Source organism: Bacillus rossius, chromosome 5 (genome assembly GCF_032445375.1).
Source record: "Bacillus rossius redtenbacheri isolate Brsri chromosome 5, Brsri_v3, whole genome shotgun sequence".
NCBI classification, from domain to species: Eukaryota; Metazoa; Arthropoda; class Insecta; order Phasmatodea; family Bacillidae; genus Bacillus; species Bacillus rossius.
Window position 1 is genome coordinate 58,056,844 of NC_086333.1, and position 24,203 is coordinate 58,081,046.

At 38.4% G+C, this 24,203-nt stretch overlaps 1 protein-coding gene across 4 annotated transcripts in view; it reads right to left on the reverse strand.

The window, feature by feature from the left end:
- LOC134531832 (solute carrier family 2, facilitated glucose transporter member 1-like) overlaps nucleotides 1-24,203 on the reverse strand; it is a 207,473-nt gene that overhangs the window by 44,788 nt on the left and 138,482 nt on the right. Inside the window, exon 1 of one of the 4 annotated variants that reach the window (XM_063367800.1) lies at nucleotides 7,252-7,447. The exons of the other annotated variants lie outside the window; for them this stretch is intronic. Within the exon in view, the coding sequence (XP_063223870.1) occupies nucleotides 7,252-7,272 (21 nt within the window). The 5' untranslated portion in view covers nucleotides 7,273-7,447. Of the gene's footprint in view, nucleotides 1-7,251; nucleotides 7,448-24,203 lie in introns of those variants that run through there. 4 annotated transcript variants of the gene reach the window in all.

Sequence of the window (24,203 nt, forward strand, 5' to 3'; positions counted from 1 at the left end):
AAGTTGTATCTAAAACTCTTTCGTGCTCTTTGCGTGTATCTGACAACAGAACACGCTGAAACAAGGACAGTGCTAATAGCAGATACTGTCCACTGGAAAAAGAGAGTTAAATTGCACCCTGCAATCCACGGATGAAACACGCCATAGCTGTTTGTCTCTGCTTGTCACAGAGGTTACAAATCGCATGCACACTACACTGCGATGTTTTGCTGTTGCATCGCATCTCTCGCGCTGCGTCTGTCGCGCTATTGCGATTCCAGCGAAATGCGTTATCGCCTCAGGGTACTTACGACACCCCGAGCTGGAGTGGTGTCTTCCTATCAAGCAACATGCAACTACAGGGATATTAGGCTCAAGATAGTTCGTTCTTTGAAGATTTATTTTTATGGACATAGGCCATTTCTGGTTTTTACTGCATGTCATAGAGAAACTACCAACATGCACAAGAAAGGTGATACACAAACATTAATTTCATCCACGGAATTATCTGTTCTGCGTATTCATTTAACAGTGAAATCGGCTGATTTTGGCTTTTTTTTTTTTTTTTTTTCGTGTGTATGTGTATTCATCTTTCTTGTCCATTCTTGTATTTTCTCAATGACATACAGTGAAAGCCAGCAATGGCGTATGTCCACAAAAATGTTTTAAAGCTTAAATGTGGTATAAAAGGTCAGTGTTATCGTCTGCCTTAGTTTTATACCTATTATTGAATAATTTATTCAATGATTTTGGCTACTATGGTGAGCTAAAAATTTACAATTTTTTACACCCGTAAAGCCTTGAAATTCTCCTTATATAGTCAACTAATGATGTTATTTCTTTCAGCAATAAACCTAATAATTTTGCGAACACTTAAAAGTAGTTTTTGCAAATAACACGTTCCAAAGCAGCTGAAGCACCAGGTGATTACGAAAGGGGGGGGGGGGGGGGAAGGGGAAACTTTTAAGGTCCCAGCTTGATATTTTTTGTTTTTGAACTGGACTTTCCACATTACCTTGCTTTGAGTAGTAAGGCGGGTGGGTCGAAAACAAAAATAAAACACGCATTAAACTATAAAATAGGCGAATAAGAACTAAACCAGGTGAATTAGGAACTTTATTTCCCAACGGGAATATTACACGTTCAATAAAACGTCGTGTTGCTGCAGAAATCCCTCCAACATTTTTTCATCCCGAACTTTTAACGAAACTCGCTTGTGAAAACTGTTTACGAGACACTTAAAGGATTTCGGATGCCTTCCTAAACTAGTCTTTACGCGTTGTGTTTTTAAAAGTAAGATTAGCATAAGCTAATCAGAAGTTTTTCTTGTCCGAATTTCAAGGGGTGAAAATGTTTCACAAGAGCACTTTTTAAACTAAACCTTGAATAAAAATTAATAATAAAAAAAAATGGTGTGCGAGTCTTTCAGTACTCGCCAGAGATGTGTAACATATAACCTCGGTAACGAGCAAATTCGTGTGTTCTCATCTTTAAATACACTTATAACACGAAACTTGGGCACGAAATTTAACGTAAGATTTTTTTAAATTAACGCTGAGCGTGATAATTATATACGCTAATTTGGTTTTCAACTACATTCATTGACGTGAATCACGCATACTTTCCGCAACCACCGCTAGAATTCGCTGCCGGAGCAGCTACATCGAATAATGAATCATTCGATAAGTATACCGAAATTTTAAACTATACAATGAAATGGCTCCGATAAAAGTAGAAAAGACTTGAAAAAAATAATAAACCCCGGTTTTTGACCTGATTTTCGGCAAGTAATTTTAATTAAAATACTGCCCATCTTGTTGAAATTAACCTCAAAGTTAATACTACAATGTTTCCCTTTGTCTTTGTGAACTTTGGTTTTCGCCATCTGCCACAGATAGCAGACCGTGGTTACACATTTCCGTTCCATGCCACTTCCGTCACATTCACGAGATTGCTCCCAACAAATGCCTATACCGAGAGTTAAGATGTTAATATTAATAACAAATAATTCAAGCATCTGAAAGCGAAAAAACGTCAGTAAGTCCAACTTCGTTCTGTAAAGTCTGGCAATTTCAGCTTGTTTGTACTCAGTGAAATATCGGGTATAGTCTGCAACATTTAAGTAACTTGCCTGAAATTTAAAGTTCTCGAAAGTAGTATCAATGATCTACGTATCATGACAACAGTGTCTGAAAACAACCACGTGTGGTTGTCAGTGTTTGTAAACAAAAATCATGAGATGCTTTGCAAGTAACAGTTGGGAAATTGGTAGCATTGGTACTTATTTTAAGAACTGTCAAATATGAGACGATTTACTCGACACGGAATTAAAGCGATGATCAATATGACTACTGCCATTCATATTGTCATTTCTCCATTTGCGGGACTTCGATGTCTAAATCGCCAAGGAACACATTGTAGTTTTTTTTTAATGGAACATAAATATTTATGTAAAATTACAGTTATTTGTACATTTGTACATTTACACTACATAATAGTGTTCGCAGTAATACTGAGTTCTGATTATTACCCGGGAATTAATGCTTTGTGTTGTCCCAGTAGGCCTACCTCCAATAGTTAAAAGTTATTTGTAAAACGTGTTCTGAATAGCTTTCCAGTATTAACTGCGCGCATAATAAGCAGAATACAACAAAATAAAGTAAATATTTTTTGAATATTCGATTACCTGTTCCGTGGTTTTTTTTTAAAAAAATACGATTGAATAAAACTTCAATTAAAAAATAAAAATTTGCGCAAATTTTCGTAATAAATACTCATTATTATCTTGAAAACGTATTTAATATTTATGCAAAAATAACCAAATAACCACAGCCATGCGTTGTACAAATGTACAATATCTTTCTTGAAGTATTACAAACGGTTCCTTGGCCACTGGTTTGCAAAGGAAACTTTGTAAAAGTACAGTACTGCGCAGGTGTCACGCTTACGTGGCGAAGAAAAGGGCAGCATCTCGAGGCTGTACCAGGTGGTTCGGAGACCACTACGATTGATTTCTGTACACCCCTTAAGGCTCGATCTCACACGCCATGTTAATTTTTTTTGTACTTCCGTCACTGCTTTCATTTATGAGCTGTTTATAAAAATTTTAACTCGATACCTCCCTTGCCAAAATGATATTTGGCCTCATGTTGGTACATATCCTGTAAAAGCTGATCCATTTAGATTTGATATTATACTCGCTTGATTCAATCGTCCAGGTGTTCCATCAATTCTAACTCGTTTTGATGCCACGAAATCTTCTCAGAAGGTTGTTCACCGAATGCTGCGGCCACACTGTCGCACGAACTTCCGTGCTGGGCTGTCGCGATGAGAACTCTGTGTTCGGTCATCGACGGTGCTACTGCGCACACAGGCGTCGAACCAAACCGCAATCCGCTCTTGTGGTCTGCGCGATGATTCGCGCGTAGCATAAGGGCGTATGTCCCGTTCCAGGCCATTATTTCTATATTCACGTTCCACGCGGTTACACGTGCCGACTTTTTTGAGTGGCCGAACTTCCACAGAATGTAAAAATATAAGTACATAGGTATATGAATAAATGGCGGACAAAAGAAAAAAAAATCATAATGGTATATGAGTCCGAGCCTTAAGGTGTGTCTGTCCATACGATATTAAATACTACATTTACCTCTCTCCATTCTCCATATCCGATACGCCACAGATAACTAATAAATATTAGATTTTTTAAATGGTGTATAGTTGGAAGTGTAAATTTTTGGGGGAGGGGGAGGGGTAAGGAAACGAAGCTCTTAGAGTAGATCTACGTAAGAATTTTTAATGGAGAGCACCGTTTTTTTTACTTAAAAGTTATACCTAATTAGTAAAAAAATCGCGTAACATATTTCAAGACTTGAAATCAAGATGCCATGATCGAGGATTGAACCCCGAGTTTTCTGTAATCGTGTGGAAGTTAAACCAAAGCGTCAATAGGCAGTGTTGTAGTAAACAGGCAACGTTGTAACAAAACTAAAAACGTTGGTTGAAACCATCGGGTAATTTGCGGTAGTAAAACTCCGTGGTCGTGTAAACGCAGCTTTAAAAAGAAAGAAAAAAGTCCACGTAGACAGATAAGCCCTGTTATCTGTTATCTGGCGGCGCGCCTCCCGAGTGGGACTACCAACAGAAGACTGGACTCTTATCTCTGATAAAACGCCAACGCCTTCAGAAAGTGTACAGAACATAAAGGGGCCCGCCTAGTCACGTCTGTATTTGTGTTAAGTGAGGCGGGATGTTAGTGCGACGCTCGATGGTGCTTTTAGCGCGATATCGCCTTTAAGCGCAAGGCTCTGAACTGGTGCGCTGTCTTCTCGTCGCGCATAGGGCAACCATGTGATTTTTGTGGGGACCACAACATATAGTGGAGAAACGGAGATGAAGCTGTTTTCAAACAAATAAATGTCTCAAGTTTAAAATGAGCGTAACTCAGTTGCTGGTAGGTGGGCAATCCTCAACACTCTTACGTCATGCGCTTACGTCATGCGGGCGTGGCTCCTGGTAGGTGGCAACCCTTATCGCTTCGATGCCCTGACACGACCGCCCGAGATGTCCGACCACAGCTGACTGCGATGCATCTGGTTCGCGTGTTAATTCACAGAGAGCAGCACGGTATACGTCTGTGGATGTTTTGTCTAGGCTTCCCCCGTTCTTACCTACTTATATTTGGAAACGTACATTTTTTCAGGTACTTCATGTTCCGTTTCAAAGCAACGTAGTGGAAAACAAAAGCAAATTCAAGAACATGGTGCCCAATAAAATTTAAAAATGTTTGTCGGTAAACATTTTTTGCGCGATTCTTACCTACTCATCACACTTCTCATTGGCGATTATTGTTAATGACGTCAGATGCACACGTCTGACCTCTAAAGTTCAAATTTGCCAGCTCTGTTCAGACAGATCAGCACCTAACGTCATAGGGCACGTGTAGGTACACTATACCGGTTTGAAATTATCGATACTGTACTCATGAGTAGTTTAATTTTAAATCATCGTACTCATAAAAGTATCGAATGAAAAGTTTTATACATTGAGGTTAATGATACTTTTCCTTAAATACTTAGCGTTGTTTTTTAAAATTAAATAATCCTCAACAGACAACCATTCTCTTAACTTATTACTTCCATGAGTCAAACCTACTATAGTTTGTTTGAAATTTTGATTAAACAAAAGAATGCTTAAATTACTACGTTGAATCAAACTAACAAGAAATGAACAAGACAAGCAAACGAAACGAATGCGAGGGAACGAAACTCACTAACTCGCTCAATTTTAAATAAATAAAAAAAGGCAATGGAACATTGTGTTACTGTCCCGTAAAGCCAGATTTAAGATAAATTCGATCTCGTTTTACAAAAAAAAAGTTGATTAGTCATTATTCGATGAGATACGTGTCGTAAAGGGCTTACATGGGTGGAAATATAAATTGAAACAAATTATCAGAACAAAAGTATTGATATTGAAAGAAAACTACTCGTTACCAAAGGTATCAATACTTTTCCCTAAGTACAGGCGCTGCACACGAAGATGTGATTACGATCAGCATCTTTGACGCAGCGACAATTACTTGAAGCCAGTCACAGAACATTTATGCTCGTACTCCGCGATCTTTGCCTTCAGGAATCGCGTGTTTTCAAGTGTCATAGACACGGAAGAAGCGCTCAGAGCTTCCGTGCAGGAACTGTTTGGTATCCTTCCTACTGAAGTTCTTGTGTATAAATACAAATATTACACACGATAGGTGTGTGTGTGTGTATGTGTATATATGTATATACATACACACACAATCCACGCAGAATTGGACCGGCAAACACGAAAAAATAAGTTAAAATCATAACGACTTATAGTCTAAAGTGCTTTGCTATACGCCTTTGAATTCGGAGCTGAAGAAGATATTTTATATTGCAAATTTAAGAGAAAATATTTAAAATGGAACGCTCACCCCAGCAAAACTTTGTCACTGACGTAAAATTATTTATTTGAAATAATTGAGGGTAGTTTACACGTCAAAAAATGTCTGGAAAATAATAGTGTTATCACAATTATGAAAAAAAAATTCAAAATAAAAAAAGAAGTTAATAATATTTTGCTTCGAAACGTACCTTAAGTTATGTCAAGTCCAAATAAAAAGCAAAAAGCCCAGAAAAATCCACATGCTGTGTTCCCAGACTTCTCTGAGAGTTCTCCGGGTCTTTCATAATTTTTCGCCGACAAATATTGAATATGTCTTAAAAACAGCTACTATTAATTTTTGCTCAACTTATTAACACTGCCAAAGTCGTCAATTACGGAATATTCAATTTCGCAACAAAAATGTTGAAAGAGGTACAAGAAGCCTGAGAATTATGCAGTGATGATGTTTCTTTCCTCACAGAGGCGCCATAACAGATGGAGTTATGTATCACATGCAATGAAACACGAATGAGCTCAGAAATACTTAGCACAACAGCATTGAAACATATCAAAGTCTGAACTCTAACACTCTATGCATGAGTGCATGACATGATGTAGTTAGTGGGTAAGCGACACAGGATGAGCCTCTTTCTGAACATTTAATTGAAGCATATAATTTAAATCCCTTACTATTGCAGATTTTCTCTATTTTCACCGATGCTGGGTATCCCTGCAAAAATCACCCCATCCCCATCCGATTGCTTTAATATTTAAATATTCACACATAGGCTAACATAATTATGTAGCATGCTACTACGTCAATGAAAATGTTCGCTGTTACATACATTATTCTCATTTTATGATGTGATAAATAAATCAAAAATGTATTCAAGTTGAACAACGTATAATTGTGTTACTTTAAAAGCAACGACCAATTATTGTATATGCCTGTATTAAAAGGTGTGATGAAGGGGGGGGGGGGGGATTTTCTGCTAACATCATATGACTACATTCAGGAGACAGCGATTTATAACTACACTACACACAGAATACCTTAAAGACTGGCGACAGATAAATTTCTTCTTGAACAAGGACAGCAAAAAGGAGTCAAAGTTTGTATTTCGTTCACATCAGTTATGAAACTCCAATCATATAAAAAAAAAAGTGTTTGTAAACTAAAAGCTAAAACAGTGTCCTTGTTAAAATGACTGTTTCATCGTTCGACAAAGCTTTCAGAGATCCTGCGCCTTCTATAAAGATCCTGAAACGAAAATACGTGGGACTGCCTACGCACGTAAATAACAAAGGGCAGGATTTCCGACACTCCAAACAAACCGAGTTGTGCATCAGCACTGATAGACTCACCGTTCTCGTCACGAAAGGCATGCTGGGAACAAGCTGTCAAGTCGAGGAGAGGAAGCGGTGACGTCACCCGCAGAAGAACCGAAGCCGTATCAGAGTAAGTAAAAACCTTGCCAGCCCGTGTCCACGCTACTACGACACTACACGAGCGGAGAGCAGAGACTAGGCACGCGCGCACCTCCTCTTCTGAATTAAATAACCGACGGAGGCTCGGCCGGTTGGCGGGCTGCTATTGGTCGGAGTGAGGGGGCTCGCCGTGCCTTCCCCTCCACACCCCCATTCCCCCCTGGGACCCCCACCGTAGAGACGCCTTTCGCTCCCCCTCGCTCGTGCGAGCCCGCCACCCGCGAGGGAACAGGGCAAGAAGGGCCCAAAGCGCCCGTCCCTTCCGCCATCGATCTATTTATTGCTGGCTTCCTGACGCTTCGGAACTTTCAGCCGTCACGCTGGTATCACAAAGCCGCGACGGACGCGATTTTTCTGACCGATCACGTTCGCCGCATCTGTGAAGTCAGCGCAACAGACTTTCCAATCAGATCTCAATTTGGAGGGAGTAATTTCTTGAATGGAATGGAAGTCGCATGGAACGGAAAATGTGTAACCACGGTGCTGCCATTTAAAAAACAAAGGGAAACTTTATAGTATTAACTGTTTAGCGAATTTTAACAAAGTGAGCAATATTTTTTTTAGGTGCCTTTTTCGCTTTTATCGGAGCCGTTTCGTTATGCAGTTTGAAATGTCGGTCCGCTGATCAAATGATTCAGTAGTTGACGTAACTGTTCCGGCCAAGAATTCTAGCGGTGGGTGCGGAAACTACGGGTGATTAGCGTCAAGAAATGTAGTTGAAAACACAAATTGCTTATTTATATTTACAACGCACGGCGTTATTACATTTCAGGTCCCAGTTTTGTATTAGTGTATTTGCAGCATGAAAACTCGTGAATTTGCTCTTTACCGAGATTAGATGTTACACATACGTAGCAAGTACTAAAATACAAGTTTTTTTTTTTATTTCCGTCACACCGCGGGCGCGGGTGATCTATAAAACATGTAAATTTAAAAAAAGTTTAAAAAAAAACTATCTTATGTTTGGTGACTGCAAAAATAATTATCTACATAAAATCTTTTTTTTTTTCACGCGGGCGCTAGTAATCACAGCATGTTCAAAATGACGCTATATTTTTCTGTCACCACGTGTACCTCACGTCGCTGTTTTGATTCCAGTCCGACAGTGCGAACAGTACCGCCCTGCTAAAAACGTAGCGAATGGTCTTTTGAGAGCTTGGAATGGAATAATTGGGTTTCTACGGGCTTTACATGGAATTAATGGTGTAATAAGTACAATTACAATTAAAAAGGAATGAATGTGCTTTTAAGGACTTTAAATGAATGAATGGGCTTGTCAGAGCTTGGAAAAGAACGAATTGGGTTTTTAGGCTTGAAATGGAATTAATTGGGCTTGTAAGGGGTTGAAATGGTATTAATGGTCTTGTAAGTGCTTGAAATGGAATTAATGAGTTTGCAGGTTTTTTATTTTGAACAAATGTGCTTGTAAGCGCTTAAAATGGAATTAATTGGAATGAATAGGCTTGTAAGGGTTTGAAATTGAATGAATGTTGTTGTAAAGGATTTAAATGGGGAAAAAAAAAAGGTTTGAAAAGGAATGAGTGGGCTTGTAAGGAATTTTAAATGGTTATTTAGGATTTGTAAATCAAATGGAAGCAATAACTTGAATATCTCGCCGACATCGACGTCATTAAAGACGACCAAAAGTTATTAGGTCCTAATGTGGTCAGCGGGAACGACCCGAGATCACCCGCCGGCTCACGGCAACGTTCGCCACGGTTCCCACCCGCGGGAACATTCCGTGGCTTGACTCCGTCGGGAGTCGACCCGGGACCTGCTCGGCGGGGGGAGGGGGGGGGGGAGCTATCTGCCCACTCGAGGGCTCGAAGGCGCTCAGTTCATCCCCTGTCGGGGTGCGTTCCAAGACGTCACCCTGCGAGCGAACTTCCTCGAAACAGCGCGACTGTGATATATACCTCTAAGCATCTTCCGGCGAGCGAAATATTTACCGTCGTGATTTTGATTGATGACACAGAGCAACCAGCTACCTAATAATTCTCGTCATGGCCACAAATCACAAAACCATAAAACTGAGAGATGTTATAAAGGTTTTCGACACAAAGTGTACAAATTCATGAATGCACGAACATTATGTCTGTTAATGGGAAGGTAATGGTGCGCATTTAATCACATTTTTATTTTAGTGAAATTTCTTGTATTAGAAATGCTCGCAATTTATAAATGTATCATGTCACATTAATAGGCCTACGCATAAGCCAAGCTAACTACTACTATTATTATTAATTTTTTATTTTTACATTATATTTACACAATTACACTAAGTTTTTCAGGAAATTTAGCACTCACAAAAATATATATTGTGCGCGCTACTTGTCTCTTTATGCTACGTGAGTTATTTTAACTATTATATTATCCATACAATGAAATCTTATGGGTTCTGGTTTGTAACCGTGGCAGCCTTCCAAACAAGCGAAGAATAACGGGCATGCCACATTCACGCAGTACCTTTCCCGACAACACATCATATCGCCACCAAATATTAATTCCAGTATTCAAAAATTTTAAGATTCAACTTAGATGGTAAATAAGTACGTAGCTTTATTTGCAGTCGTTTCACTTTTAATACATCCCAAGTTGGACAGTACGCGAAAAATTACCAATTTTTAGGTATTTGACGATATAAGTCTCTCTATATGCACATTTCAATACATATAATTCAGTTCATCTACTCTCAAACATTTTTTTTTTGGTGTTTAAAATTACGATATTCAAGTAAATATCTATAGTAAAAATTACTCTGCCAGTTTAGCAGCGCCCCAATTGGAGGCCTCGTCTCTCCCCCCCCCCCTTTTTCTAATTACGTCCATGCGTCGGGGCTGATGGTGCGGATGTGAATACAGCATTCGTTCGAATCACGAGACCTGTGACGTCAGCTGCTGATGGTACAGTCGCGCGGAGCGGTCTGACCATAGCTGGCGAACTTGAACTCCCGTCACCAGACAGGTCAGAGCAGCACCATCTGCATCTGACATGAACAATGATCACCAACTGTAAAATCGCGCGAAAATAATTATTTAAAAATAAACTTTTCATTGTACGTTTTTTGTCATTTTTTTTCCTTGCAGGCCTAGTTGTTTGTGTTAAGTTGCTTTGAAGCTGAAAACGAAGTACCCAAAATAGTAGATAAAATCATAAAAAGTGTGTAGGCGTGAATATAACATGTTTGGCCCAAATATGTATTAAACTCTTGGTTAAATTTAAAAATTGGTTGTCTGTAAAGTCGGTTTACGGACGATAGTTTAACGTGGCAACGTCATAACAAAACATTGATGAAATGATTGCATACTTTTATGAATAAAATTTAATCATTTTTATTGAATTATCACTATTTTGTATGGATACAAAGAAGGAGTGAAATGAAATCTTCAATTTAATTGATAAATTTACTTTTATTTGCACTTATTAATTCAAATATGTTAATACTTTAACGAACAGATTATTTTAACTATAACTTTTATACATGTTTGCTATTTAACTTCTTCCAATCTGTGTTATTCTGTTAAAGATAGGACGATGATAGGAAAAGTAGCAAACGAATGGGAGTGTTTCAAGTTTAATGTGCGTCGAAAAAGTCACATCGATGGTTGTTCCAATCGAGTGGAAAAGAGGTGCGGCGCAATCGTACAATGAGCGTAACGGGACAATATGCGTACCGGGACAATGAGTAATCCTTTTTTCGTGCGTGCAGCCGGCGTTCATCGATTTATTAGACGTTGTCACGTCAATAAAAGTATCTGAATTCAATTAATACTTCCATTAGTCTCTAGTTTGTATAAAGCTATCGGGTGACGCCAAGATGAATACCTATCCGTGCATCGGACAAGTGAACGTGGCACGCTGCTACAGCATCGTCGGACAACACTGTCGGACAACACTGTCGGACAGGTCGGACAGATGCGACTGCGCGGATGTGTGCAGGGCCTCGCCAGAATAACAATTGAACGTCGCGAACCGCGCGCCGTAACCGTAACGAGGACACGCGTCACTCCGCGGCGCACCTATGACGAGTGTGAATAGAGGAGTTGGGAGGGAAGTGGAAAGAGGGGGAGAGGGGAGAAAAGGGAGGCAAGCGCGCGGTCGCGCACTTGTGCAGGTGACTTTGACGTCACGGAATGTTACTCCCGAGTCTCAAGACACAATACGGGTGGGTGTAAGCTCCTGCGGCGTTGGACAAGTCATTGTCCGCGGGCAAAGCACACACACACACACACATACACCGAACACGACCTGGTCACAGGCTACAATATAGTCCGTTACACGTAACTGATATGGGTAGAGACCTGCAAAATTCGCGGATTCATTCGGTGATAGGCTAGAATTCAAACACATATATACCTCTTAGATAATTTTGCTATTGGCTTACTGTTCATCTGGACTAATCTCAACCAGTTATAAACCCTCAACCAAAGAAGGATCGGATCACAGACAAACCAGCTGAGACGACTTACAAGTCGGCAGCCAATGAACTTGCGTTATTTGCCCGAGTGTACAGGTGTATGTGCAGTCTATCCTGAAGGCCATCGAAATCGCGAATTTTGCAGGTCTCTACTAATAAGTTGACAACTAGAGCCACGATCATTTTGCTGATCCATTTCTTTCAAGGGCCGAACTCAACTTTCGTGTGACATTCTAGAGCGCTGACTGGTCGATGACACGGTTAAATAGTTTTTGGTGGGTTACGCGAGATTGGGTAACCACTTCTTATCCTTGATTATAATTGGCTAAGGGTCGTCAACGGCGTGCCAAGAGCACTGCAGTCCAATCATCGACGTGAAGCAATGATGTATATGCGCTTCAAGCCTTCGTGGTCATAAGGAGGTAGTATTATTAGAGACCGGAAAAATTCGCGCTTTCGATGACCTCTATAGGATAGACTCCGCAACCACCTACAAACTCAGGCAAATGCCACCTGCTCATTGGTTATTGACCCGTGACACCTGTCGACTGGGACGCTTGCAATTCGTTACTTTTTTGGTTGAAGGTTTTCCATTGCCTCAAAGTCCTTCAGATAAACTTTAAGCCAATCACAGAAGCAATATAAAGGTACAGTTGTTTGGATTCTAGCATATCGTGAAATGAATCCGCGAATTTTTCCGGTCTCTAAGTATTATTAATTATTTTGTTTCCAATATTTCATATGTTTGAGCACGATTTTAAATAAATTCATAATATAAACATATTTGATTGATTTAAAAAGTTTTTTTTCTGTTGAATAAGTCCTTATTTATTTTTTTATTTTAAAAGGAACATTTGTATGTCAGTCCTAGCATGTACTGACAGCTTGAAAGTCATGAGGTATACAGTTTTGGATTAACCTTTCGTATGCAGCCTTCGTCTTAAAACTCTTCAATTTGTTCGTATATCATTCATAATTCAATTAAAATCAAGTTTTCTCAAAACCCTGAGAAACTTGGGTTCCGGTAGTTTACAGCTATTGCGATAATCACACCAGTTCACAAGTGCTAACTTCATCAAGTAGCCAAAGCTAAGTCCCATACCATGCGAAACCAAAATACTTAGCACAGAAGCTTACGTAACTGTAAGCGGTATCAACACATTTGAAATTGCAATATGGCGGGGCCTTATCACCCTTGAAGTCGACAGTTCTTGAAAGCAGTGCCAGTGGAACCAATTTCCCAACTGTCATTTGCAAAGTAACGCATAATGGAATAACAATATATAGACCATTGGTAAGCACCAATTCCGAGAACTGTCAAAGTGAAATGTTACATAAAAGACTGCCAATGGGGCTCGGGATAATAGGCACACACTTACTCCCAGTGTTACAGTGTCTTACCTTATTGCGGTATTAACATGAACAAATCTATTTGCTGTGCAGGACCTGATATGGTATGTAGGACTCTTTTACATGTACTCAAGATGTAAGTTTCAAAATCGTCTAGTGTTAAAAGGTCTATCTGAGTTGACCCGGATACAAGCCCGGAAATGATAAAACGTCTGTGGTGTAGTTACTTCGTGCAGGAAGCGACCGATAGCATTTTTCAATTAATTACTTGATGTGTAACCACACCCCTTTCCCACACCCAAGCACCTAAGGGTTTGCCATTGGCTCGAGATATTTTATTTAGGGCGTGTCAAAATAAATATGGTCCAAAAAATAACCAAACACTGAAAAAATAATTACTGATTCAGTTATCTCTAGGAATTACTCCATAGTCCTGTACTTGGCTGGAAAATGCCACCTTTTCATTGACTACTTATTTGCGAGACGTTTCAACTGGGTAGCTTGAGATTTGATACATTGATTCAAATAGTCCTCCAGTTAGACCATAGGTAGGGGTAAGCATTTTTCGCGAATAAATCTGAACGCCTCTTAGACTGCAACTAGGTTTACCCGCACCAGTGGTTTCTTCCTTGTGATTGGCGGCCGTCTGCGAGAGAAGTCGTTACCTTATTTGACCGGGCCACTCAGGACGCATTTGCTTCCGAAATGAAATACTGTGATTGGGGTTGTATCAATCGACGTGGAACTGAAATAAACTCACCCAACCACGAAACACAGATGATGCTACAGTGTTTTAACTTTCAGCTAGTCGCGGAATCTCTTCGCGAAATGTGCGTGCCCCTAACCATAGGCTGCAGCAGGTTATGTGTCTATAATTGCAGTGTCATTAATATGTGTCTATAAAAGCAGCAGAAGCAGCGAAAAAACGTATAAGTTTTTAAATTCTAGACTATCGTGAGGTGAATACGCGAATTTTTTTTTCTTTTTTTTTTTTTCAAATCACCAGGTATTTCTTCTGTAACTGGCTTGCCATTGGCTTTAAGAACAGCGAGGCGTGTCAGACACCTCCGTGGTCCAATGGCGGTCGTGTTCAATGTTGACAGGTGTTCGGAGTTTAAATTATGTCCGCAGAATTCCGAGAAATTTCCCTACAGTGTAAAAAAAAAATCATTGTTTTAAGAACCGAAATTGTGTTAATTTAAGGACACTTGGATAAAGGTGAAGCAATGGCAAGACACTGGATTAGCATTGCAGAAGTCCTGGGTTCGACTTACGATCCAACCGTCTTGATTTCGGTTTCCCATGATTTTCCTAAAATTATTCCAGTCAAAAATTTCGCGGATCTATGAAGTGAAATCTTCAGAAAATTTTTAAAGACGGTGACGTTACCTGCATAGGAGGCCACGATGTTTCTTTTAACATACAAATCACTTTTTGTTTACTTTGTTACACGCTTGCACAGTAAAAGTAACTGATCAATAGTAATAGTAACAGCACTATCAATAATTATAGGAGCAAAACCAGCAGAATTATTCTTATATTGCTATAAGGCAAACATAACTATTATATATTTTGCTTAATTTCTACATAATATATAACATTATCGAAACCACATGAGATAAAATACTAAATTACCTAATAACATTATAGAAACATATAGATTTTGAAAACATAAACATTTATAACTTCTGTTAGTTTATAATAAAATTAATTGAGTATATAAATATTAAAATAATTAAAAGTTTAAAATCCATAAATAAATAATTTAATGATAAAGTTAATTAATATTTCCAAGACAAATATATGAGCTGATTGTGTGTATATATAAATAATATATATATATATACGCTGAGCTGATTACCATTCCTATTGACACTGAAACGGTTCCTTACCATAGGCAAAGGCTGAGTATAGAGATATCTCCATAGAAGAGACGTTCAGAGCAAACCAATAAAAATTATAAAAGTAACAATAAAATCGGTTGGAAATACCAAACAAGTCGTCCTGCAATAACCGGATCACTTAAAATTACCATTTAGAGAATGTGTTATATATATAGTTAGGTTACTGCCAGTGGCGCATTCAAACGGGGTGAGGGAAGGTGACCTTCAAGGACTGATTCTCTTTCCCCCTCCTCACCCTAAATGAGACCGTAACTTAAAACTATATAAATGACGTTTTCAGGGAAAAGGAACCACAATTAACCACAATTAACGCCTTATCAAGTTTATGAAATCGCAATTGGTATACTGCTGTTTTGTCAGGGCCAACGAGGTAAAACTGACACAGGAGAAACTAATCCTACTATCATATATATATATATATATATATATATATATATATATATATAAACATAAACTCGTAAACTTTACCGTGTCTATAACTGTAAATGTAATTTTCGCGTATCGCATTACTTGTAAGCTTTCCTATGAACCTATTAACAATAACTTTAACATTTCGCCCTATCAGGGTAAACTCAAGCATTAGAAATAAGCTCGAAACTCAAGCTTTCCCTCTGGAGCTCGGACCAGGATAATTTAAACACAACCTCCCTCCCCTCCCCCCCCCCCCCCATCTGGTGGTTAAAATCTATTAAAGAACATTTATGTTGTCTTTTCCTCAGCTTGCTTCTTTCTCTGTGTGCCTTTGGCGATTGCACAACTTCAGGAACTCTGAGCGTGTTCGTGACAGGTGCGTCGACACCTGGGTCCTGTTTCATAAACCTACAAGTCTACAAGTTATTCTGAAACTAAACTGTTTCATAAAGAATATTATTTCACTTGTAAAAGTTTGCACACTAATAAAACTGAATTATTAGTCTACGAGTTAGCTGGGATTGCTTATAATTGGAGGCAACATTGTATTGAGATCACAAATTTCATGTTAAAATATAGATATTAGTTTAAAGAATTCGAAAATGCAAAGTAAATTATATTTTTTTCTGCAAATTAATAATCACTATAGTGGTTCATTTTCTAGATTGGCAACATTTCCGAGAAAAAATATATCGGAAATGGAATTTTAATAGTTCTGATTTTTTCGAGGTATCTGTAAACATTATTTGATCCACTAAACTGTTAAGTTTATAAAGTTTTTTTTTTTTTAAATAGACATCAACGCTACGAGAGTCAAGTATTGATAAGGTTGTGTTAACAACATTTAAAAACGGTAAAATCATGCGAAAGGTTGTTTAGGTTAAGTAAGCGACATTAAAAATACTATAAACACGTATTTAATGTTATTTAGGTTAAGTCAGCAACATTCAAGCATTTCGGAATGTGTTTTTTTTTCTTCCAAGATTGCAAAGGTACATTAGTAGGTTTAAACATTTTAATTTCAGGATATTTTATTTTTCTCATAAAACTCATACCTCTTGAAAATCAGCCTATAGTTTGTGGCATAATTATTTCCTTAAAATGAATGCTTAATATGTATCTTTATTAAGGTGAAAATAAATGTACTTTATATGTATAAACTACTCATGTATTTTTTTAAAATATGATAACCCAAGAGTCACTGGACAAAGATTATTCACGCTGTGTCGAATGTTCCAGTTCGTGTCCCATATCATCACAAAGTCTGTCAAATGCAAATAATTTCATTCGGTACCTCTCTCTGTACAGTAAAATATTATCACTTAGTACACATTAATCTTGGGCCTAAATATACAGGCTGTCCTAACCTCAATATCATCTCCGTAAGCGTAAGTGAATATTATAATAAGTTAACTTATAAATTAAGAATAAAAATTACACTTGCAAAATGTTTTTATTTAGTTTTAAGACTAGTAGAAATTGTTACAAGCCCATATAAATAACATGTAACTTTATTGAACATGAGGGTAACTTTGTTGGTTGAAATAGTAAATCTGCACTTGTAATTATAAACCTGTACTTGAAGATATAAGCTTATGAAACAACTTCCTAGCTTTTTCCTTAGCTAAACAAGATAATTATCTATTGATTTTTTTTAGAATTGTTGTTTGATGATATAGGGTACTGGGGCCCATTTCACAATTGTACAAGTTTGTAACTAACAAGTTTTTTTTTTAATTTTGAAAAAATGTACATTTACAAATGTTTCACTAGAGCACTCTTGTAAACTTTTAATGAGTACTGAATTTTCACAAGTTTGAGAGTGGTTTACATGTAGGCTACCAAAAAATCGCGGCTTTATGAAAATTGTATCTGACACTTGGTGCTTAACTACTTCTAATTTTCCACCAAAAATTAGGTAGGTTACAACTACAAGTTTACTTCTAATTCTCCTAGAAAGATGGTGTGGTCTAGTTCTTCCCGTACTGAGTTAAAATAAAAATGAACACTGATGAATTAAAATCATAAACAAATTATGCTGCAACATAACACTAAAAACAATTACCAGTACATTATTTGAATGAGGTTATTTTGCCAAAAATTGTTAGTTACAAGAGTACCAACTACTTACTACACTTGATTACGCACAATTGAAACTCGTACCTGTCTGTGACAATTTTTTAGCAAATCTCTGTAAAACGAACGTTGGTAACGAGTTGTGAGTACAAGAGCTTAGTAACAAGAACTGTGCTCTCGGGAAAATGGGCCTCTTGGATGCCTGCGCGCTGCGCAGTTGGCACCGCCGGGCCGCACGACAGGCGACGACGTGTTGACAGTGCAAACAGCTGCGCGTGAGGCGGCGGCGAACACAGCTGTCAGGTAAGTGTGCTTCGTGTCACGTGACCCGTCTAGGACATTTTTAAAGTTCTCAAAAAAAAACCAGTGCCGGCGGTCCCCATTTCCCAAAACGTCACTCGCAAACCATCACGTGTTGTTTGGTTACCGGCACTGACACACACATGCAACGTGCACACAAACAAACACACTCACGTGCACACACGCATACACACGTGCACGTACACATGCTCGCACACGCCAATGCCCTTGCACATCCATGCATGCACTATTGCACACGCACACACGTTCACACATGCATGTACGCTCACAACCAAACATACATACACACACACACGTACACACACATGCACGTACACACACATGCACGTACACACACATGCAAGCACATGCACTACCACTGAGAGCTATCAACATTTAAGACAATCTGCATGACACTTAACCACTCACGCTGGTATCGTGGCTTCCCGGCAGCACATATGTCGTTGTAGAGTAACTCTGCATGAATTTAAGTAAAATATATTATTTTCGTGCGAATAACATGATTTCCACATAGTCTGGGCGTAAATTAACGGAAATCCTAATAGTGCAGGCCCCCATTTTTGAAAAACTTTGGCGTATACTTTGTAAGAAGTGTAGGCCTTCAGCTTGAATCCACAAATTTTGTCGTTCATCTTCAGTTTTCCATTTGGGAATGTATAAAAAACACTTTTTGATTATGTGATTCTTTAAGCAATGTCTGCACCAGTTTATAATCGTAATTTTGTACATTTTGCTGTAATTGTTGACTCACGTTTCATTAAATCAACCAAAATTAAGCCCTTTTAATCTAAAAAAAAAAAAGCTGTAGCCATCATTTTTGACTCGAGTGCGGAGATTGCTTAAAATTTTCCGGAGATGTTTGCTAAGCGCTTGTACTTAGGCTACACGCATTGCGTATTCAAGTCCATTATGCATATGGCCGAGGCGTCCGTTCCATTCCCAGGCGGCGAACTTTCGAACTTTACGGTTAAATGAACTGGTAGTGCTTTGCGAAAAGTGCTTGGAACTGAATGGCGACTATGTGAAAAGGTAATGTATATATAAAGTCAACTAAATCTTTCAATAAAACCTTTTTTTCATGAGTTTATATTTTTAATGACCAAACGGTACTTACTTTCTGGACATTCGTAGATACCACATTCGCCTCCAAAGTAGCGCGCAAGGTGCCTACACTGTAAAAAAAATTGTAATTTTACAAGGGAAAATCCTTGTAAACTCAGTTGCCAACGATATCTCTAGTTAAACTGCAAGGTCTACTGATACTAACCTGCAAATGTCGCGTTGAGTTCGGGTACCGGGATGATCTGAACTCACTTGTGTACGAGAAAAGCGTGTGCATCTTGTACGTGTTAGCTTCCGGCCTGAACGAATACGATTGGATAATTTTAAAATTTGTTACTTTGTTATTGTTGTTTTTTTGTCCTGCGAGGAGTGTCGAAACTACCTACGGTCCAATGACGTGTATAATTGCATGAATTCAAGCGTCTCTCCAGTAAACAACGCAAATCTCCCGAGTCGCTACCTATTGATCTGCAAAAGCGCAAACATACATTATTATAGCTTTAGAGAATTTAAGAACACAGCATATAAACATGATAATTATTATACTTAAAAAAAAGACCGAGCAATAGGTCAGTCCAATTTCCAGAAGATGAAATTACATATTCAAACATTTATATGACTGTTGAGAATAGTCTGTTCGAGTAACTTGAGCTATCTGAAACTTTTCAATTCAAACCACATTTTAAAATTAAAATAATGCTACCTATGCTGGGTGTAATTTTTGAAGTTGTTTTGCTATTTGTGCATTTTTAAATTTTTTTAAAAACGTATAAATTTAATTCGTAATATTATTCGTTTCAAAATGAAATAAATCTTCAGAAATTTTTTTTTGGATTAAAAAAATCATAATCAAATTTTTGGACATTAATTTTTTTTGCATACGACATTTATATTTAACAGTATTTTAGTTATTTCACTTTTATAACCTCTTTAATCGCTCATATGTTCGCCATTTTAACGATTCGTTGCGACGTAAACGGATATCATTTCCGTTTTCGATAGGTACGATTTTGATTGGCTGAGTGCATCCAACATCCAACATATTTTTGAACCCGTCCTATATGGAATATATTTTATGAAAACTCAAGTCATCCAACTTTTCAAAAAAAACATGGCTCCGCTGGTGACATTTTCGGTGACGTCACAACCCTCCAACTTTAATGGAAGGTTTTGGAAGAGAATGTTTGACAGTATGGCAGGGCCTTAAGGGGCCCGCCTACCTGGTCACACAGACGGTGTGCAGAGCTTCAGGAAAAACAACGCGATTTCAAAACTACTCAAGATATCCGAGTGGGGCCTATTTACGAATAGCATTTAAGAGTTCGCTGAGGACCGAAAAGTACTTTTAATTTCGAATTAAGTTTTTAAACTGTATTTTTAGAAGCGTTAAAATACCTAAAACGCGTGTTTTCAGAGTAATTTTTAGGCATAAAACAAATCAGTACAGATTCTTGAAAGCACTTAAGGGGCTTGCATAACACCTTTATCTTCATTTTTCCGCCATATAATGTTACGATCACCGCTCTAATTTCACAGTTATTTTGTGACGACGAGACGAATGCGCGCCAGTTCAGATACTTGCGCTTAGAGGCTATGCCGCGCTGGAAGCACCAGCGAGCGTCGCGCTTATCATCCCGCCTCACTAACACACATACACCCCTGACGAGGCGGGCCCCTTAACTCCATGCACGCTCTTCTTATCGCCCGTCGTGCTTGCCGCTGGCGACGGCGTACTCGCCAGGTAAGAGTTTGTTCACCGTGACCTTGAGCCGGGCTGTGACGTCACGAGTCACGCCTCCCCTGCGTGTCACGTGGAGACGCTGCTTTTTTTTTTTATCGCCGGTACGTGACTGCCGGGCGCGTGACGCAGAGCTGATTTTGAGAAAGTGCATTATGTCCCCGAGAAAACGTCACACGGACGCGAAAGCACTGATGTACGCACAAGAGAAAGTCGTTCTGTTACTAAACTTATATTAGTAAACTAATATATGTGCGTGATAAGAAACTAGGAATGGTGGAGATCTCTTCCGTGTATCCATGGTGTCTCTCCTACATTCACCATATTTCTATCGTAAATTTAGAATTACAACGTTTAAGTTAAGAACTTCTGTTATTATGTTTTAAAACGTCACCAAAAGTATTTTACTACCGTAATATTCAAGTACGATCACTTAAGATGTTCTGGTAAAACCTAACGCTTGAAAAAATAAAATGTTTCGGTTACATTAACACGCAGTTGAATTTTAAGCATGTTTTATTCAATAAAAACTGTATGTTGCATAAAATAAAATGACAAATTATATTTACATCGTGAATTAAAATTCACGTAAGTACCTTAACTGGACAATTATTTTTAGATAAATTAGTTGGTTAAAATTGTCCGAAATCTCGCAAAAGATATATTTGTTCCAATTTTTTTCGTTTTAACTCGCTCTTGTGAGTATATAACCTAGAGCTGCTTATGTAATATCTGCACTTTATTTCGCAACACTGTAGGGAAAATGTGCAGTAATTCCTTTAGAATAGCAGCATACGTGTAATGCAGAAAGCTTAGTAAGTGCTTTAGGGTAGATGGGCAGGGCTTGAAAAAGTTTCGGGAAGTAGCATCACGTCTGTGAACCATCCTTTTCAAACACCTTCATTTAATAAGTGAATTTTTTTTTGAAGTCTCCATTTTGTCGAAGACGATGTTAACTTTTGGCAGTTTTATGCACAATAGTGAGCTAGATGCAATTGATGTCAAGGGGCAGTGCACAGAAGAAAACGAGAATCAGTTACTTAAATCAGTGAAATATTACTCACTGAAAATTATGTTAATTCTGATAAATAAGTAGGATTCATTGGGAATCTGAGCTTAAAGCAGAGTAATTTACAGTGAAATCAGTACACATTTCTGATACATCTACGAGCTTACGTCACGGAAATAAATAATAGAAATAAAAATGAAATAAATCTGATGATCAAAGCTGCAATGACTGCCGAAACGTTGCAAGACAATTACCTGACAAGGCTTAAACCCAGAAGCCAAGAAAATGCAAATAATAGAAACTTAACTGGAAATAAGTACTTAAATTAGTTTAATCCACAGCCAATTCTGTGGCAACCCATTGATGAATATGTGACTTTTAGTGTAGCTGAACTGAATGGTAGAAACTTACTCACTCAAGTGGAACAGTTTTAACAGATTTGCTATCACATCAAGATGATTTGGATCAGCTTGCGCTATTTCAAATTCATATTTGGAGTGACAACGCAGTAGTTGAAAGCGACCGAAAGCGCCACCAGGCTCTGTAGGGGTCTTCCAGCGTACAGTCCCTCCCTGTGCGCTCTGTGATTCACTAGGTTTCCCCGACCTGGGCGCCATCGATTTTTAAACTCATGCGACATCCACGCCATAGAGTAAGCACAGCACTACTACAGAGTGGACACTCAATGCTATCGAATGTTCAAATTTTTTTCCCTTCGTAGCCAACATAAAAAATTCGCAATCTTGTCAAAGGTGCAAACTGTAGGAAACAGAAATTAGGACGGGTTTCGAACCTGGGACCTCTGGAATGCGAGTCCAGTACCTTACGCTTGAGCTTATATCAGAGTTTATATCTAAATTCATATTTTTTGTCCGTTATTAAGGTTTCTTATGACATGCAGTGTAACCAGATATGACTCATGTAACAAAAAAAAACCAGGTTAAATCACTCTTCACCATTGCAATAACTCTTAAAGAAACCGTATCTGACGACCTTATCTCTCCATACCAACACCTATTCTTGAAGCACTTCGCACACGAAAAGTATTGCATCATACTTCACATGCGACATTAACACGTCCTTTTTTTCTGGAATTTCGTTTTTTTTTTTGCCTTAATAACTAACGATAAAGTGATTACTCAGCAAAAACGAGCAAGATGGGCTCCAGTGGAAAAGGTGTGTGTGTGTGTGTGGGGGGGGGGGGGGGGGGTAATTCAGGGGGCGATAGCCCCATCCCGACCCCAAAATTTAATTTTAAATTTAATTTTATAGGTTACATTATGTTATATTAATAACTTTAATTCATGTTTAAACCTTTATTACCCTTCAAAAGTTGTTTGAAACTATTAAATAACGTATTTGAGATCATACATTTGTAAATATTCCAAGCCTATCTCTGACTTATTTAGAAGGGGGCCTAAATGTCATGTTTTGCAACTGAGCCTTTATTAATACGATAGTGCCTCCCGAGAAGTCTTTCTGGAGCCGCCCCTGAAAATGAAATGATTTCGATATCCCACCAACCGCCAGATCAATTGTCAAGGTAGCCAACATTATCTGATCGATTCCGTCGACATTGAATAAAAATACATTATCATCGTGATGAGTGTGCTATTCCATAATTGTAACCATGGAGATAAAAAGTTAGGGAGTTATGCGTACATTGTGTGCCATGTTAACAATTTAAGTAGAAATGAAGAAAGAAAGAAAACAGGAACCCAGTTCTGGATAGCAGAACATTTGTTGTTATGATAGAGATAAAAGCTAATCCCTTGCTATGTTCAACAGTGCACACCTCATGATGACGTTTTTTTACGATTATTCCTAGCGAGATACTTTCAAGCTATTAAACATACTTATATCATTGGCCGTTATACAGCTACGGTTTGTTTTGCCAACCAGTGCTAACCAGAGTCGGGGGCGCGAATCTGTAGGATTCACAAAAGGAAGGGGGGCCTAAGTGTTTTGCGCTTGGTTTTAACCGACACGAGTAATCTCTGAACAGGATGATTGTTTGTTGTATACTGCCAATATTTTTGGCCTATACGCATACAATAAACATGAAACTTTAAAATACACAGAAAGTTTTCCATAAAACATACATAGTTTTGACGTTTACGTTTTACAGTCACGATTTTGCAAACGCAGAGGACCCCTTCAGCGAGGGGCTTCTAATTCCACCCCCCCCCCTTCACGGGTCTTCGCCAATGACCAGAGTGACTTGTGACTTCAGCTTCAGAACAAACATCCCCTTCATGGACACCTTCACGCATCAACCTAGCTTATTGTCCCTATATAAACAGTCTGGAAGTTTTGCGGGTAAATACATTTTGGTTCCTACAACAGCATGATTATCTCGGTGGATGGAGATTTTTAACTGAGCTACCAGAGTGTTAACGAATCTCTACGGTATTCTGTTTTGGAAATTAAAGAGAGCCTAAAACCAAAGCTTTAGCAGAGCCAGACAAACATGAGTTCAGTTGCAATGTTATGGACCTTTAGTTATTCGAAAAAAATTCCCCATTTGAAAGATTTTAATCA